The sequence below is a fragment of the Bubalus kerabau genome, chromosome 3 (assembly GCF_029407905.1).
Source record: "Bubalus kerabau isolate K-KA32 ecotype Philippines breed swamp buffalo chromosome 3, PCC_UOA_SB_1v2, whole genome shotgun sequence".
In the NCBI taxonomy this organism is placed as follows: domain Eukaryota; kingdom Metazoa; phylum Chordata; class Mammalia; order Artiodactyla; family Bovidae; genus Bubalus; species Bubalus kerabau.
Window position 1 is genome coordinate 67,063,858 of NC_073626.1, and position 19,561 is coordinate 67,083,418.

The window sequence follows — 19,561 nt, forward strand, 5'->3', positions numbered from 1 at the left end:
AGAAAGGTATGTAAATGCCCATCTTCCTTTTTATAGACACAATTATGAGTGGAGTCGGAGCTGAGACAATAAATGGATAATTGGCACATAAGCCATTCTTCTTTCATATCTTGAGTGAAAGCAAAATACCATATCCTGGATACTCTTGCTGAATGTTTGATCAACTTTTTAATTTCTAAATAACTTTGGTACAAAATTATTGCGGGAATTTCCTGGTGGTCCAGTGGTCGGGACTCCATTCTTCTATTGCAGGGGGCACGGGTTCAATCCCTGATCAGGGAACTAAGAGCCTGTAAGCTGTGAGCATGGCCAAAAAAGAGAAAGTAAATTATTCCGAAATTAAAAAGGACACTCATGTGTTCTGTTGTGTAGGGTCCTACGCGGCCCTGTTTCAGACCCATTACTAGCGTTTCCTGCTGTCATTCTCAGGCACTGTCTGACACGGCTGCAGATGTACACTGCAGCTCACTTGCCAGGGCGCGAATGATGACCTGCAGTGGGCACTGTTAAGCTGGCACAGCAACATGCATCAATTCTTTTCCTTCCTTCCCCCCATCTCTCTTTCTGACAAGAACTGTTTGAGTGCCTGTTACGGGGTACACACTGGTCAGACAAACAACATAGTAAAAATCTCTGCCCTCATGGGGAGCCCAGGTTTTGATGGGAAAAGCAACAAAATAAAGAAAAATATATACAATTTTGGTGACAATTAGGGATATACAGTAAATAAAACAGGGAAAGGTAGATAGAAGTGCTAAGGATGCGAGCCACTTGAAATAAGGTGGTCAGAGAAGGTTTTACTAAGAACATAAATCTCAGTTTAATCTGAGAGTAATTTAGCATCTTCTCTTGACTTATAGTACTAAGATATGCTATTGAATTTTCACTGCCAATTTACCCACAGTAATGCCAATTACAAGAACTGACTTTAGCTTTTCACTTCTTGAGGTGGCTGGAGTATCAAATTTCCACAGACCTTTAAACTAATTTATATTCTAAAACGTCTAACTCAGTATTTTGCCAACGAGATTTTTTTTAATCCAGAATTTGATGGCAAATAAGTCTTTTAAAACAAATAACCTCAAAGAAATAAAGATACTAATGGGAGAAATAGTAAATTTATTATTTTTATTAAAGTATATCAATACCCAGAAACAATAAAGGGCACATTATAAATATGGATACAAAACAGTAAGTTAAAGTTTCACTTGAAGTAGAAAAGTTTAAACTGTTTTATCAATGAAGACAAACCAAAAATGTGTTCATTGTAAATACCATTGCATGTAACATAAGAATATAAAACCTTAAAATCTTCTGCTTTAAAGTCTTAAATAACTACAGGTAACTAAATATGTTCAGGAGGCTTTGGGCAGAAAGATCAACTACTTAGGGTCAGCTGGAAAAATCAAATAATTCCTTGCACTACATTTGTTTTTTGTTTTTGTTTTTTTAATGCATTGTGGGTTTGCTTGTAAAGGTGTTAACTCACCCAGTTTATTGTGTAAGATAAAAGGACAATACTATGATTTATACTTGCTACATTCCAGAGTCTTTGGAGAATTTACCTTTGAAGGAGACTTTCTAAAATAGGAAAATCTGTTTTAAAATAGAGGCACAAAGTCCTTGAAATAGTTTTGTCACTCCCTCAAAACAGATGTATATTTAAGATCTGTTCATAATATGTGAGGGATTCCCTCGTGGCTCAGATAGTAAAGAATCTGCCTGCAGTGCAGGAGACCCAGGTCTAATCCCTGTGTTGGGAACATCCCCCGGAAAGGAAATGGCTACCCACTCCAGTATTCTTGCCTGGAGAATTCCATGGGCAGAGGAGCCTAGTGGGCTACAGTCCACGTGGTCGCAAAGAGTCGGACACGACTGAGCAACTAACACTTTCACTTTTTCTATAATATGTGGAATAGAGAATCATAGTAATAAAGCTCCTTTTTGTAAATAACTAGGTATGACAGAGTGACAAACTCATGGGAAGCCAAATAAACATGTTACATGTATAACCTATCATTGCCTTACATAATACCCCTCATTTAAAAGACTGAATTCCCTTCACTGATTTATTTTAGATACAGCAAACTACTACCATTTAAAAGAAAACAAAATTGATGCTCAATGCCCTTCTGTAGATGTGCCAGAATATACATGTTTGCACTGTAACCAGATCACTACAGGCAACAACATATAACTACAGACAAAAATAAACTATCCATAAGAAATAAGTTTCTATTTAAGGCTTCATGTTTACAACATTTAATGGCTGAAAACTAAATAACAATAACAAAGGAAAATGTGTTTAAATAAATACTTACATGCGACCAGACAAGGTTTATCCAGCAAATCCTCAGCAATATTAACTATAAAGACAATATTATACACCAGTCTCATATTTAAGAGGATTCTGTCTTCAGGCTTCAGACAGCTTACTGTAGGTTGATTATACTTAGGCTGCTTCTTAACAGATGGAAAGTTCATAGCTTTGCACACGATGACATCTTGTCAGGCTATAAGCAATCTTAAAACATAATTTGCATTTATCGCTTCTACTTTTTGCTCCTGCCTGCATAAGAAAGCCTGCTTTTTCAAATGCACAGATGTGTTCAATGTGCACTTTCCAATTTATGTATAGGAAAATGCTTGCTCTCTAATGTGTATCTAAGGAAAGCTCAGGATTTTCTTACTAAAATCTACAGGGCAATGACATTTTCTAAGTCATGCAAATCTACTTGAAAGCTCTTAAACTCTATCTTAATTATTATCATTAATTTTAAGTGGATTTTATTCTGAATAATTCAAAGCATATCTTTAAGCAAATTCATAATGAACAGAGCTTAGCCTTGCCAACATGGAGACTTAATTAAAAAAAAAAAGAAACCATTCAAAGCCTCTGGCCAGAAATAAAACTGTAAATGACTTTGGGCTTTCTAAAAATGTATTCAAAACTTCTTACAAAACCGTAAGTGTTCTTTCCTTAAAAATATGTTCCCTAAGAAGAATACCAAACTAGAAAACAGACCACATTTTAAAAATGATTCTTCAGTTTGAAACACTTTCCTACAGATTCAAGGAGTTCAGAAAATTATGACATGGAATCCAAAAACAGAATGCTAGGAACCCAGAATAAAACGTACACAGTGTAAGAGACTAGCACCTAATTAAAGAACCATACGCTCACAATAATGTAAGAGAGCACAGCTACACAAAAATGTTTAAAAATAAACATGGAATATAATTTAAAAATCAAAATGAAAAGTGGGTGCATGTTCATAAAAGGAAATAAAAATTTTGTGAATAATGTAACTACTACATAGGTATTGTGTAAATCTTCAGATTTTGGTTACCTTTTTGGGGAGGTTTAAGGTATTGTTTTTTCATCTTAAATTCTTCACAAAGAAATTTGCCTTCTTCTGAAGTAGTAAATCAAATAGCACTTCATGTTTTTTCTTTCATGGAAATAGTTGCTGGCATAGAAAACTACCAGAAGTTTTAATCAACTAATTTAATCTTTCATGCTTTAATATAGATGTTAAATGCAAACCTTTTCTTTCTACAGAAATCAATTATTGGTAATACATTGTTATTTTCCCTTAGCAAATCAAAGCATTCAATCCCACATTATAATACTAAAGAAAACATGATATAATTGAAAAATTTATTTATACTCTAGTTTAGGACGATCAATTGACCTCTATTTCCACTTGAAAAAAAAGCATGAGGAAAGGAGCTTTCTACTAGTTTATTCTCCAAAAAAGGAGGGAAGGTGGCTCCAGAGACCAACTCAGAAAGTACAGTTGTCCATCATTGGCTATAATGTAACTCAGGAACTGTTGCTTCTTCTAATTCCTGTAGTTTGTCACATTTATTGCTTTCTTTGCCCCCTTGATATGTACGAAGCTGCTCCAGAAAGCCAGCATTGGGACATATGGAAGGCCTTGCATTTTTCACCAAAGAAAAAGCACTGGTAAACGAGATTTCTTCAGAATTCATTAGGAAGCCTATTATAATTGCAGCAGCCCTGGAAACTCCTGCATTACAATGAACAAGAACCACTCCATCCTATAATAAAACCAAACAAAAATCTTCATTATTTATTTAAGAAAAGTTGTACTGAAATCTTATACTATTTAAAAACTATAAAATAAAAATATTCACTTTATCAATTTATTTGACTCAATTTATTCAATCATCAGAAACCAATGCACTGTAGGGAATGAATGGGGAAAAAAATCAATCAATTAATCAACACCTTCTTTTCCCACCTCCCAAGTTTGAAATGCTTTGATGATATATTTGGAATTCTGAAATTATCTTTTATTACCCTGAAGTAATCTAGTAAAGTACACATAAAAGTCTAGTAATTTAGTAGCCACAGGCCTATAAATAAGAGAAAAATCAGAGAAAATATATGTGGAAATATAAATAAAACCACAATCATAAACTACACAGAAAGCTCATGTACATATTAGGTACATATACTGTTCCAATAAAGAAATTAGTATCACTGGCTTAGAAATCTATCTATAAAATGATCAGTAAGGAAAAAATGTTCTTCCTTTGGATCTATTTTATTCTGGAGGGAAATGACCTAAAAAAATAGTTAAACTTATGAGGCAGTAAAATGTTGACTCAAATAGCTCATGACAACATGAAGTGGAAAAGGTAATTTAGACACCAGCATGAGGTCAATAAATGCAAAACGTTTCAGGTAACTTGCAAATGATACTTTACAAGTGAAAAGGGACACAGTGCAAGACCAATGCTGATGGGGGTAATATTGCATTAATAATGAATGTGATATATCTGATGGATCAGCACTGATACAGGTTGGCTTATCTCAGGCCTTTTAAAAGTTAATGATTTTAATGAAACGTAGTGAATGGTGAGCACACCCTGCAGAACCAGGCATTTTAGTTACTTCATTTCTTGATTTTTCTTTTCGTACAACACAAACAACATGGGAACAGAGAAGGGGAGAAGAAATCTGACAACTGAAAACTCTCTGCCCAAAGCATACATCAACAATGCTGTGTTCATGGCTTATTAGATTATTTTACAAGGTAGTTCTTAGATGCATAAATCCATTGCAAAATGCCTTTCCTAAGTCTATTATAACAAGTGTAGCAAATGTGTCTCACTTCAAGAAAGAAAAATGACTCATAAGATTAGTTAATATTTTAAAAATTCTTGTATCAAAAAGACAATTTTAATTGTTTATATTTATATATTTCAGAGTCATTTCCAGATACTGTTTCTGCACAAGAAAAGCAAAACAAAAATATTCACTATGCATATACAGAACTTTTCTCACTTTGTACAATGGCTCTTTTTAATAAGACTTAAGACATTTTAAAATCATATTACAGTAACCAATGGACACTGCTAATGAACTTCTTTTTTAAAAATAATATTTATTTATTTATTTGGTTGCATCATGTCTTATTTGCAGCTGGCAGTATCTTTAATCATTTCTTGTGGCATGTGGGCTCCAGTTCCCTGACCAGGGATCAAACCAGGGACCCCTGCAGTGGGAGCTCGGAGTCTTAGCCACTGGATCACCAGGGAAGTCCCACTATTAATGAACTTCTTTTAACGCAAAACAAATTAGATTTTCCAAAAAAACTTGGGCTCATAACATTAATAAGAAATACCCTCCAGAATAATTTTTAGTGTTTTCTGACGTTGTATCAGTTATCACTATTTTATGATCTATATATATATGCTTTTGAAAATGAAACTAGCTTTAGTCTTACAGTGTAATCAGTTTTAGCTATTATTTAATAATGTTAGTATTTTCTTCTCTCTTACATTCTTTATGTAACAGATACTTTTCTGTTAGTTTCTACAGCCTTTGAATTTACTTATTTACCTCTTATTCCTTGAGTATCATACTGCCCTTGAAAGTATTTCCAAAGAAACTACTAGTTTCATATCCCCTTTCCAGAATTCAAAGTAATGACAATTAAATAATTTATAAAGCAATTTTTCTTTTGCATTTGCTGTTGTCCTGTGCTTAAAAGGGTTTTTCCTCTCATTGGTCCAGCTAACCATGGCTTCTAAGAAGCCTGTCTCTCTGCATGAGAGGAGGGCAGGAAGAATATCCAAGACATCTTTTTATGCCCAGTACTTAGCGCAATTTTTGGCACATAGTAGGTATTCCATAAATGTCTGCTAAGCAAAAAAAGTTTGTTATGCATTTTGAGAAAACATTTTCTTAAAAAAATCATATCACCATTTTGCAATGGGCAGATAAGAATTATAGTATTTCCATTTTATGTAGCTTGCTTTGTTCTCATGTTGTTATTAATAGCTTTTCAATTAGATTGCCAGCTCCTTAAAGGCAGCAATATACATCCCTTCTATCTTCTCAGAATAAGGAACTCATATATTTTGACAGATCAAGTTCAGATCTTTTTTAAAAAATAAGTCTTTTGATATATAGAAAAATACATTAAAATACTACAAGTGGTTATATGTATTGGTGAAAATGGGTGATCTTAATTTTTACTTATCTATATTTTTCCAATGTTATAAACTACTTACATGTTTTAAAAATCACATCTTATAAATAATGAAGTAAATGTGGAATATCAAATACACAGTTCGTACTAACAAACAAAATCTTCTGCACATAAAAAAGGGGATCAAGTAAATACTCAAGTAAAAGAACTCTTGAACCTATGGAGGTTATCTTACTACTACCATGTCATGTGTATTTCTGTCCCTTTGGGCATAAGCCTGGCAGATAACACATTAGGCAGAGATACAGGAAAGACAGAGAAACCAAACAAACAGGGTTTTATAACTACAGGGAAAAATGAGAAAAGACATGGGGAAATGGAAGACATCCTATTTGGCAGCTTTTGTGAAAAGATGAAAACAACAAACGAGGGCCTAGAAAGGGAGTTCTGAAATAGGCAACTCACAGAGTAATTGCATTTAATAATGCCTGAATATACAACAGGCAAAATCATGAAGAGATTTCTTCTAGGGAAAAAAAAATAGAATGAAGAAAATTCAAGAATTCTTTTGCTAAAGTTAAACGTGCATTATCTAAACAATAAAGAGCTTCCAGGGTAAGGAAATTTATGGCTGAGGCTAAGGTTCCAGTAAAACACATAAGGCTTGAGAAATCAGAACATATTACAGAATTCAGATATATCTTACAGCAGAAACACTTCAGGCATCTCCTCAGATTCCCCTGATGCCATCATCTCATGGACCCTCAGCTGTTCCACCTCAGCTGCCACCTCTGTGGCTGACTATTTCCCGTAGGCCTACTGAGTTCTGCTTGCCTAAGAATACCTGGCTCTTCCCCCATGTCAGTCTCTGCATAGACCGGTACACCCTGAGTTCTGGATTCACTTGCTGCTTCTGAACTTGGATGGCAAGTCACACCACAGGGCTTCAAGGTGGCTGCTGAAAAAGCGGGGTGCTGTAACCTGGAGTTGTGGGGGTATTTACCTCTCCATGCGTAAACTCTGACCAATGGGAAACAGGAGCTGACAGAGAGCCAGGCAGGTAAATTCTCTCTCTTAATTCTCTCTTTCCCAAAATCTGTATTGAGGTGCAGTGTCTTTGGATTCCCTGCCTGGGGACGTCTTGGGTACCACCTTGCCAAGGAACCAGCTATTTTGCTATCAGCTCATTGTGAAGCTGTGCTCAGCAGGGTAAAAACATCATCTTACATTGCTTCTCATCCTTTTCTGAATCACTTCCCTTTCTTCTCACTCTCACTGCCTAGGGACTGCACCTCTCAAATGAAGCATCAGCTCTAAATCCTTGCCTCAGGTTCTGTTTTCTAAGAAACCCAAACTAAGGACCACTTTAATTAACTATTATCCCTTTCACTTTTTACTTGAAACATGTATATGTTTAATGTCTAATATGACACATCTAATATGTCTAATATGAATATAAGTATGAATAATGTTTACATTTTTCCATTACCATCTAAGGCATATTATACATCTCCTTAGAAAAACAGCTAACACAGAAATATTATCACTTTTATTCCTAACACTATTAGCTGGTACACTGGCATGTGACAATCTAGGATCTATATAATTTTTCACAAGCTAAAAGAGTGGCCAATATCAGGCTTTGAATTAGAAAACCTCTTCCTTTTTTTTTAATCCAAATATCTACTATTAAATAAGGTTGAATAGTTTAATATTTTTCCAGCAATCTAGAGGAAGGTATCTAGAACAGTGTTGGGCACATAAGGCACTCAATAAATATTACTAAATGAAAGGAAGAAACAGAGAAAGGCAAGGAGATAAGGTAGAAGGAAAATCATTAGAATTTAATTAAGCTATAATGTTAACTATAGTTTATTGCCAAGTGCTCCATGACAGTTAACTTTTCTCTATAAGAGCTTCTACATTCCCATCTATTTATCTCACATAAATTTTATAAGAATTATATATTGACTAAAAATGATATAATGTCAAGGCATAATAATTGGTAAAGCCAACCTAGAAGCCCTGCCCGTCAGAGTGTTCCCTTGGATCTAGTACCAAGATTCAAGTATTGTATTTTCTGTGGGTCTTCTCAAGTCAGAGAACCAATGGACAGCTTTTGATCAGCATTTCAAACAATCTTGGTGATATTCATCTTCATAACCACACTAAGGACCAGAGCAGCCTCTGTTCCAGAGTTCACCTGATTACCTTGCAAAGTGGTCAGAGGGCAGATGGTGAGAGACGATCAAAAGGAACCTTAGCATCGGGCTGGCCAAAAAGGTCATTCGGATTTTTCTGTAAGATGTTACGGAAAAACCCAAACAAACTTTTTGGCCAACACAGTTGAGCAGAAAATTTTAAATCCTAACATTTCTTAGGAAGACATAGGAAGATGAGAAATCAAAGTTAAAAAATAGGGGCTTCCCTGGTGGTCCAGTAGTTAAGAATCTGCCTTCCAGTGAAGGGGATGTGGGTTTGATCCCCGGTTACAACAAAGATCCCACGTGCTGTGGGGCCACGAAGCCCAGGTGCCACAACTACTGAGCCTGTGCTCCTCAACTAGAGAGTCTGAGTGCCACAAAACACAGAGCATATGCGCTCTGGAGTCTGCACACAACTACAGAGCCAAGCACTCTGGAGCCCAAGCTAGAGGGAAGCCCACAGGCTGCAAGAAAAACCCCTATGCCACAGTCCTGACCCAATGCAGTCAAAATAGTAATAGTAAATAAATGCAAGAAAATAAAAATAAGTACATCATTGGAAGAAGAGCAACTGGAGGACTGAATAATTAAAGGAATTAATGAAATATTGTTGAAAGGGAAATTTCATAATAGTTCTTACATATTCATTACAGAAAGAAGTGGATAATGGACCAATATTTTAAAATTTCTGTTCTTGAGCAACTGTGAATCAGTACCAAACTTACCTTCATTTTTGCTTCTTCAATAAATTCAAAACATTCTGGAAAATAAGACAGGATATTGGTCTCAGGCAGATCCAATATAGAAATATTCTTATAAATAAAGTCATTGAGGAAAGCATTTTCAACTCCATATGCAACATTGAGAATATGAGTCACCTTAAAAGAAAAAAAAAGATAATTTTAAAAAATTCACATGAATTAGGTTAATTAAACCTCAAAAATTATGTTTTAATAAAATTAAACCTAATTAGGTTACTTAGGTTAATTAATTAGGTTAATTAAATTGAGATGTTGAGATCTGTAACAATACGTAATTTAAGCATGACTCACTTGGGCTTCCCAGGTGGCTCAGTGGTAAAGAATCTGCCTGCAATGAAGGAAATGCCAGAGACGTAGGTTCAATCCCTGGGTCGGGAAGATCCCCTGGAGGAGGAAATGGCAACCCACTCCAGTATTCCTGCCTGGAAAATTCCATGGACAGAGGAGTCTGCTGGGCGACAGTCCAAGGACTCACACAAAAGTCAGACACGACTGAACACATGCACACTTGAATAACACGTCCTTCAGGGAGCCTTCTCTGCCTCCTCCCTTACCAGAAGTGCTATTTCTACACACTTATATTTGCTGTTATTGTTGTTTAGTCGCCATGTCATGTCTGACTCTTTTGTGAGCCGGATGGACTGTAGCCCACCAGGCTCCTCTGTTCATGGGATGTCCCAGACAAGAAGGCTGGAGTAGGTTGCCATTTCCTTCTCTAGGGGATCTTCCCAACCCAGGGATCAAACCCACATCTGCTTGGCAGGCAGGTTCTTTAACACTGAGCCCCCAGGGAAGCCCGTATACTCCTATAGTACCCTCTCTGTGCCTTACAATAGCCCTTATCACCGAGAGTTCATCTCCCACATTGTACTGGAAACTCCACCAGGGTAGGGACCATATTTAGCCTACTCACTTTTATAAGTAAGCATTGTGAGTGAACAGGAAACTTCACACAGAAAGTACTTAAAATATCCATTGAATAAATCAATTAATGTCCATAAAAAAATTAAAGTAAGGGACTTGCATTAGTAGCAATAACTTCCCTTTCAATAATTATTTCCCTACTTTTTTTTTGTATTCTTTGTAAGTACAGTCGTTCTCAAGTGTGGCTACACACTAGAACTATCCAGTGAGCTTTTTAAAAGTTCAATAGGCACACCCTGAGTTCTGGATTCTCTTGCTGCTTCTGGACTTGGACGGCAAGTCACACCACAGGGCACTGGGTTTGGTTTCAAGGTAATTGTTCACTCAGTGAGGTTTTAAAAAGCACCAATGCCACAGGGTCTCAAACCCAGAAATTCTGATGAATTAGTCTGGTTGAAAGGTGGGATGATCGTGAAAGATTTGCTTTCAAATGGCACATGTGAGCAACCTCCTCCTCCATCTATGCATTCAAGCTCCTTTCCTGGAGTCCACCAAGCAAATGGAAGAAGCCATGTGGGAAGTTTGTTAAGAGAATCCAAAGGCTAAATGGATCAGATTCTGCCTTTCCTGCCCCCACTATCCTCACAGGTGTGGCTCTGGCAGTGCCTTGCTCCTTCCCCCAACACAGCGAATTGGATTCTGGTGGACACCTGACTTAAGCCAGACTGATCTAAGATATTTAGAAAGAGGTGTACGAGACAGAATAATCCATAAACTCAAGAGCTTTAAGACAGCCATTTTGTGTTAAGTGTTCTGAGAAGCTGACAGATCCCTGCTTTCAAATGAGAAGAGCAGATGTGCAGAGAGGGGCCATGTGCCAGCGGATGGCCTTCTATTCTCTGGCACAGCCACTCTCCTCCCAGGTTCCAAAGAGCTCCCCCCGCCCTCGTCCCCCCACCCTGAGATCATCATATGCATTCTCCTTCCTTGCTCAGGTTTCTGTGGTCCACAGCCCAAAGAGTATTGATTAAGATATTCAGGGAACTAGACCTCATGAAGAGAGAGCCATAAGCTATTTACAAACCTAACTGCCTCGTGGAGGAAAACAACAGGAAAAAACCTCTAATCTGCTCAAGAGGAGAGATGGGAGAATTCTAGACAGAAGGGAAGAACATTTTTAGAAAATACTGTCTGAAACATCCTTCTGCTTTCCCTGGTGAAGGCCTCTCAGGCTATGTCAAGTTACCCTCCCACTCCAAGAGTACCTCTGGCCAGGGCTATATGACTCTGCCTTTAATTACATAATAGATTTTCCAACGTTGTATGATACGGATGTGTTTGCCCTGTCTTTAGAACTATATTCTACATCCCCCAAAGATCAAAAATGAGGCCTGACCACTTACAGAATATATCTGTATCTATACAGCTTTCCTATCTATCACAGGATTATGAAGATGGCAAAATGAGAATCTTGGGGAAACTTGCTGAAAGGTAAAAGTGCTTTACAAATATTGTGGGCTATTAAACCATCCAATGTCTAGGTAGTTTAGCTGCTTGGAAATGCAATTCATATGTGTATTGATTCAATGATCCTGCTTGAAAAGAACCGTACTAAGTCACAGGTCATGGTGGTGGTGCTGGAAGTCCACCAGTCATGTCCCAGTCTTTGCGACCCCATGGACTGTAGCCCGCCAGACTCCACTGTCCATAGAATTCTACAGGCAAGAATACTAGAGTGGGTTGCCACGCCCTCCACCACAGGATCTTCCAACCCAGGGATCAAACCCAGGTCTCCTGCACTGCAGCAGATTCTTTGCCATCTGAGCCACCAGGGAAGCCCAAGATGTGGTGGTGGGGACCTAACCTAAAACCTTTCCAGTAATCAAGCATACTTCCAAAATGAAGTTTCAGAGGTCCTTTAAATGGTTGACCTTGGGATGCCCTTTAAAATAGGAATGATAAGAACAGCCCCTTCATTGAGTACTTAGTATGTGCTAAGCACACAGGTTAACTCACTTAAACCTCACATTTAGGCAATACCAAAATTTTATTTTTTGAAGTCATTCAAAAATCAAAACCTTATTTAAAAAATTAAGAGGTCTTGCTCTTCAACCTGTCCTCCACTCCATTATCGCCCACCTATATGGTAACTACCTTTATCCATTTCTTATATATTCTTTTAGGGTATTTTTAAAAGATATTTATATCTTATAAGACAGATATTTATATCAAATATTTTATTTATTCTCTTTCTTACACAAAGGCAACACTGTGGGGATTTTTGGCCCCGTTTAAAAATGTCCTTAAGATCCTTTCATATCAGTATTTAAAGACTGTTGTGTGTGTTTTTTAAAAGCTATAAAGCATTCTGTCATTGTTCATTTAACCAATTCCCTACTAATGGAAATGTGGGTTGCTTTCAATAATTTGCTATTATAAACAGTGCTGCAGTAAATAACTTGGAACACTCCTGAAGCACTTCTTTTTACCTTGAGTCTTTTCAATGTATCCAGATCATGAGCAGCATCTTGTGACCCTATAAGAAATAAATCACATCACCTTGAACATAAAAATAATTATCCTGACTTTTAATCTGAATTTTGTAACAATTGTGTTAGTTATTATTTTAAGAAATACACCTTGGGAGCATCTGAGTCCAACTCTTTGAAAGATAATTCAGGAATATTCATCAAAAAATATTCATCCTGTAAATACTTTTGGACTCTGAAATCCCACTTCTAGGAATTGTTCCTAGAAAAACTGGGCATTGGGTTTGGGTCAATTTTTGTTTGTTTTGTTTTTGTGGGGTTTATTTTGTATTACCAACAATACTGTGAAGAACATCCTAATAGCTAATCTTTGCAATATCCAGAACTTCTAGGAAAAATTCCTAGAAGTGGGATTTCAGAATCCAAAAGTATTTACCGGATGAATATTTTTGATGAAGATCCCATGAAAATATATACGGCCCTTTGAAATGAGAAATGTAGAAGAATATTTATTGCATGGAAATATATTTTCAATATATTAGGTGATAAAAGCAGGTTACAAAACATCAATCATTTCTGTAAAAACAAAAACGATGTATATGCTTAAAAATGGGCAGGAAGTATATAGAACAAAAGGTTACAGTAAGATTATAGGTGACTTTTTTCTTCATGCTCACGTGTACTTTTTACAGTAAGTATCTATTTCTTTTGTAACTGAAGAAAAGAATATTAAAAAAGACATCCACAAAATGCTTTAGTGCCAGCTCGTCCGGGAACACTCAGTAGCTTAGAGCAAACACTGCTGGTCTACAGAGTTCCACCCACGCTCCATGCACAGCTAGGGCTGTACCCTTTTCCAGTTGCTCCCTGTGAAAGTTGGCTTTCCAGATCTCCTACATTTGAAAAATGACTCTAATTAATAAGCAAGTTTATACAGGAGAATAACTAGTTAAAATAAAATGAGTTACACAACTGAAAAAATAGGGCATTTATTGTTTAAAGTTTTCAAGTATTTTACTTTCCTGAATTAGGTTCCATTTCTATAGAAAACATTTATTCACTTTAACTGTGTGGGAAATCCGCCAGCTTCCACCATGTGATTTTAGGTAGCTGGAAGGTCAGCAATATGCTGGGTGGCCAATGTTCTCTTGGTAATACAAAGCTCATAGGCTGCTTACTGAATCTACATTCAACTTCATTCTACTGAAGACTTAGCCTATCAAAATATTAACATTTGTTAATGGTAGATATGTAATTGCTAGAGTCTGTAATTTTTTACATATTTGAAGTACCTCATAATTTAAAAATAATTTCTCAGTTTTCTGTAGGAAGTCCTATTCATCTCCAGGAGGAAAAATGGGTTCAAGTAATCATTTTCAAAATGTAACAACCAATTCTGGAAAATGACTAACTCATTCTGTGTGGGGTGTATATGTATTTAATGGAAATAATGAAAATATCCAGCTTCAAGAAATACAATAATGACAGTTGAGGGTAGAAAAAAAAGAGTTTCATTCATGCATGTTTCTTTCTTTTCTTGTCTTTTTTCTGTTGTAAGAAATTATTATGGAAATATTATAGATGAAGTAACTGATTTAGAAAGCACATTACATGCTATTGGAGCTGGGACTTCTAACAAGTTCAGTGTTTTGCAATCATTATGTATCATAAAAAACAGGCTATGTAAGATCTCTAGAATTGTTTCTGTTTTTAATGAAAATACCAAATATTGCATAAATTCTGATGTAGCATGTCTTAATTTACAAATCTCTATTTTCATCATCACAGAAATAGACAAAAATAATTATTACTGAAACAAACCAAAAAGATATTATTACATTACTGAAAAGGGAAATAAATAATATTCTAAAGAGAAATGTTTTGGGGAAATTTGTAGGAGTGAATGTTCATAAATGGATAGAAACAGGAGCATAAATTTCTATAATGATAAGGTAAAATAAAATTCATGAAAGAATTTTACAAAATAAAGAGCTTTACAAATTTAATGTATTTTCTGCCTTCTAAAAATACTGAGTTTTCTAGATATTAGAAATCCTCTATAATCTTATGTGTTAGTCACTCAGTCATGTCTGACTCTTTGCAACCCCATGCACTGTAGCAAGAAAACTGGAGTGGACTGTATTTCCTTCTCCAGGGGATCTTCCCGAACCAGGGATCAAACCGGGTCTCTGGCAGGGCAGGTAGATTCTTTACCATCTGAGCCACCAAGGAAACCCTTATAACCTTATAAAGGATTCCCAAATTTTCACCTAGAATTGAAGCAAAGATCTCAAAATGTCATCTTTTGGGACTTTGTAACAAGATGGATGGGAGAAGGCAATGGCACCCAACTCTAGTACTCTTGCCTGGAAAATCCCATGGATGGAGGAGCCTGGTAGGCTGCAGTCCATGGGGTCGCTGAGGGTCGGACACAACTGAGGGACTTCACTTTCACTTTTCACTTTCATGCATTGGAGAAGGAAATGGCAACCCACTCCAGTGTTCTTGCCTGGAGAATCCCAGGGAAGGGGGAGCCTGGTGGGCTGCCGTCTATGGGGTCACACAGAGTAGGACACGACTGAAGCAACTTAGCAGCAGCAGCAGCAACAACAAGATGGACATAGCAAGAAGTAAGTGTACCTTTTAAAACTACCCAAGAGAAATGGATTTTTCCACTTTTACAAATCAAGTTGGATTTAAGAAAAGTCCTAGTGAGATTTGTTATAAAAATATAATTTGCAAAACCAAGGACAAAAATACTATGATCTTTTATCAACCTGTTAGGTATTTCAAGGGCCTATGTAAGATTTTTGAAATGCAGGAGCTTGGGTGAATTTATGAGCAAACTGAAAAGGACAGATCATATTTGTACAGCTTTCCACCTTCTTTATCCATCACCCAAAACAATATTTAATTTCATGTAGTGCTAGGTGGGAGCTGTGTTGCTTTGACGAGAAAAGGAAGTTCTTTGAAGCAACCTAGAAACAACCCCAGGAGAAGGCAATGGCACCCCACTCCAGTACTCTTGCCTGGAAAATCCCATGGACGGAGGAGCCTGGTGGGCTGCAGTCCATGGGGTCGCTGAGAGTCGGACACGACTGAGTGACTTCACTTTCACTTTTCACTTTCATGCATTGGAGAAGGAAATGGCAACCCACTCCCGTGTTCTTGCCTGGAGAATCCCAGGGACGGGGGAGCCTGGTGGGCTGCTGTCTATGGGGTCGCACAGAGTCGCACAGGACTGAAGTGACTTAGCAGCAGCAGAAACAACTCCTGTATCATTCACCTGGAAAAACTTTAAATGTAATCATCCATAGGTCCCTCAGGAATAAGTTATTTGTAACCGTCTCCCTCTCTTGTAACCATCTCCTTCTCCCAAGAAAGGAGGTTGTACCTGATGAAAATATCTCACGTCCTGATCCAAAGAGGAGACCATGTAAGGACTAGTTTCAGAAGTCTCTCCCACCACTCATTCAAGATCCTGGTAAGATTCCAATGCCAGTCTTAGAATACTACCTTGATCAGCCCGCTTTGGATAAGTCTAGATTTAAAAAATAAGCAAAGTTCATGAAGACTCTGAAAGAGTGAATGATATTTTAAAATTCTACCATAATTATTTTAAACCATTATTAGTACAATAGAAGCCAAATAACCAAAAAATGTGCCTGGGTATATTTCCTTTCCTAGAAACAGTGTGCAAATCCTGGGTGAAATTTTCAGACTAACTAAATAACCCACTCAATTTTTCACTGCACTGCAGAAACTAACTGGACATGTTTATTTGGTGAATTTAAAGACAAGTCATGTAACAATGCACACAATACAGACTACAGTAAGCAACTCAAATGTATACTGCAACTGATATGTTTCAAAAAACTTTTGCAACAACTTTAGGACAACCCTATAAGATAAGCAGATATCCTTACTTCAGCTTTACAGATGGTTTATTGGAGGACTGCTGCTGCTGCTGCTGCTGCTAAGTCGCTTCAGTCATGTCTGACTCTGTGCAACCCCATAGACAGCAGCCCATCAGGCTCCGCTGTCCCTGGGATTCTCCAGGCAAGAACGCTGGAGTGGGTTGCCACTGCGTTTTCCAATGCGTGAAAGTGAAAAGTGAAAGTGAAGTCGCTCAGCCGTGTCCGACTCTCAGCGACCCCATGGACTGCAGCCCACCAGGGTCCTCCGTCCATGGGATTTTCCAAGCAAGAGTACTGGAGTGGGGTGCCATTGCCTTCTCCGTTCTTGGAGGACTAGAGAGAATTAATAACTTGCACTAGCTCATCTACTATAAGTAGAGTAGGAAGAGTGAGGCTGAAAGCCTGGACTCTCTGAGGCAGTATACGTTAATGATAGAGAGCAGGAGTGTTACCAGACTTGAGCTGTGCAAGTTATTTAACGAATTGTTAAGTTCAATTCCAATCTGAAAAATGGAGCTGATGATCTCTGTTTCACAGAGCTTTTAAAAGGAGTGTGCACATCACACAGCATCTCACTGGCTATTTCTGACTCCCAGTTCAGTGTTCTTTTTACACAAGAGAGGCTTGGCTATATAAATATTGAAAAATCATTGATTTTTCCAAGTCTTAATTTCTCTATTCATAAATGAAAAATTATTCAAACCTACTTAAAACACTGTTGACTATTTTTTAAGAACACTGCATCATATTTGTGCCAAGTTAACAAGTTTGCACATTCATATCTGTGCTTCATTTGCTATTTGTAAATTATGCGTTGTGCAGGGAATCTCTATTTATCATAATACAAGAAACCACAAACCATCAGACTCATAGCTATAAAATAACAATCCACCTTCTTAACAGTCCAAAAACAGACACCAAGAATAGATGTGGCCACAGGAGGCATGCACTCCATATAGCTGCAACCCCAGGGCAGGCAAACAAGCACTTGTCTCTTCAAGCATTAACTTTTCTACAACTTTAACCTTCATCACTTGTAGTCTTGCCTAATAAAAGCATTATTTTTACTTTGATAATCTTTTACGGCTATATCCTTTCATAATCCAATAAAGTACACCATCAATGTGTTGTCCTCCAGACAAGTTAGAAAAAACAGGAAAAACGCTTTTCTAAAATTCAAATACCAGCTGCTATGCGCTACTAGAATCCATGCCTCTTAGGTTCATAGTGTGGCAGAAACAGTCCCAGGCAGCTAGGGGAAGTTCCAAATCCAGAAAAGGAAACATTTCAATTTTCTGGCACTTTTAGGTGATAGGACAGACTACTATATACTAGAAAGAAAAATGAGAAGTAATATGGTTAAAAGAACTCAACGATTTAGCGGCAAATCAAATATACTCACCCAGGAGCAACCATGGCTTAATAACACCAACTTTCAAGTCCAAGCTAAGGTCCTGCACATAGCCACAACCTCCCCCGCCGCTTGGCTCTACTTCTTCCACAACATGAATCCTGGCATCTTTCCATGTTTCTATAATTTTCTTTCCAGTCAGCGTTGTCACCCTGGTGCACTGCTTCCTGAGATTATTCCGGGAGAATGCCTTAATTTCCTGGTTAAGGGAGTGCATTACCTGAGCAGTGGCTAGGAACAAATACAAGCAAATCCAGCTAGCACAGTGATGGACCGAACTTAGCGTCCCTTAGTGTTCGGGTAACAAAAACAACCTCATGGGCACACGGCCCTGCAGGTAACACTAGCTGACACTCGCCTGGAGACGAGAAAGCCCGGCTCCGTTTTTCCCAGCGCCGCAATGTAAGGAGAAGTTTGATTGGCCATTGAGAAAGGCATGCCGATTGGATGCTGTTTCTCCTTCCTGTTTAGCGGAAAACAATGCTATCCCTGCAGCTGCTGCTGCTGCTGCTAAGTCGCTTCAGTCGTGTCCGACTCTGTACGACCCCATAGATGGCAGCCCACCAGGCTCCCCCGTCCCTGGGATTCTCCAGGCAAGAACACGGGAGTGGGTTGCCATTTCCTTCTCCAATGCATGAAAGTGAAAAGGGAAAGTGAAGTCGCTCAGTCGTGTCCGACTCTTAGCGACCCCATAGACTGCAGCCTACCAGGCTCCTCCGTCCATGGGATTTTCCAGGCAAGAGTACTGGAGTGGACTGCCATTGCCTTCTCCGCCGGGGGGCTACAGCAGACGTTGAAAGTTAGTCTTCGCTTTCTGTGTTCACACCTTTTCTTTCTGCTGTTACTGCCAAGAGTAACATTTACTCGATTTAAAAAAAAAAAAGAAAGAAAGAAAAACTGTTGTGTAGACTAGTAATAATTTAAATAAAATTTGCAAAAGTAATTTTTTCTTTTTAATTATCTAATTGTATATAAACAAGATAAACAAGAGCCTAATACATTTTCCCCCTGACTTCTCGCCTGCATTTTCGTTATCAGTAAAACTGCTGAAGAAGCCTTCATGCAATAAATATACACTCTTTATAAGAAGCATTGCAACAGTCTTTTCATACGTAGTTTCAGAAATTGGTGATGCAAATATCCACGTTTACAAAACAATAATTATAGAATGATTCTTTAATTAGAATCATTATTCTAATAATACAGAATATTCTAACAATAGAATTATATATAGAATTAGAATTCTCTATATTATATATAGAGAATTAGAATATATTATATTCTAATAATACAGAATGGATTACAAAAGAATGATTTGTTTTTCTCAAGAAATCCCGATTCCTTTAAATAGAAACTTTGCTCAGCCCACCTAAAAGACAATGCAACTTTAAATGGACTTAGACATAGCGTATAAATTTATGTATAAAGTGACAAAGTTGCGCTTAAAG

At 37.4% G+C, this 19,561-nt stretch overlaps 1 protein-coding gene across 2 annotated transcripts; it reads right to left on the reverse strand.

Moving 5' to 3' along the window:
- Positions 1-2,232: 2,232 nt before the first annotated feature.
- DUSP19 (dual specificity phosphatase 19) lies at positions 2,233-18,539 on the reverse strand. 2 transcript variants are annotated; one of them, XM_055572002.1, is made up of 4 exons: positions 18,105-18,533; positions 12,786-12,832; positions 9,397-9,549; positions 2,233-4,065 (listed from the first exon to the last, which is right to left on the reverse strand). In XM_055572002.1, exons 1-4 carry the CDS (start codon positions 18,328-18,330, stop codon positions 3,808-3,810), a joined length of 684 nt encoding a protein of 227 aa, XP_055427977.1. In that variant the 5' UTR covers positions 18,331-18,533; the 3' UTR covers positions 2,233-3,807. The 2 variants fall into 2 exon arrangements, with proteins under 2 accessions (XP_055427977.1, XP_055427978.1); XM_055572003.1 differs by having other exon boundaries at positions 3,929-4,065; positions 9,397-9,431; positions 18,105-18,539.
- Between the last annotated feature and the right edge of the window lie 1,022 nt (positions 18,540-19,561).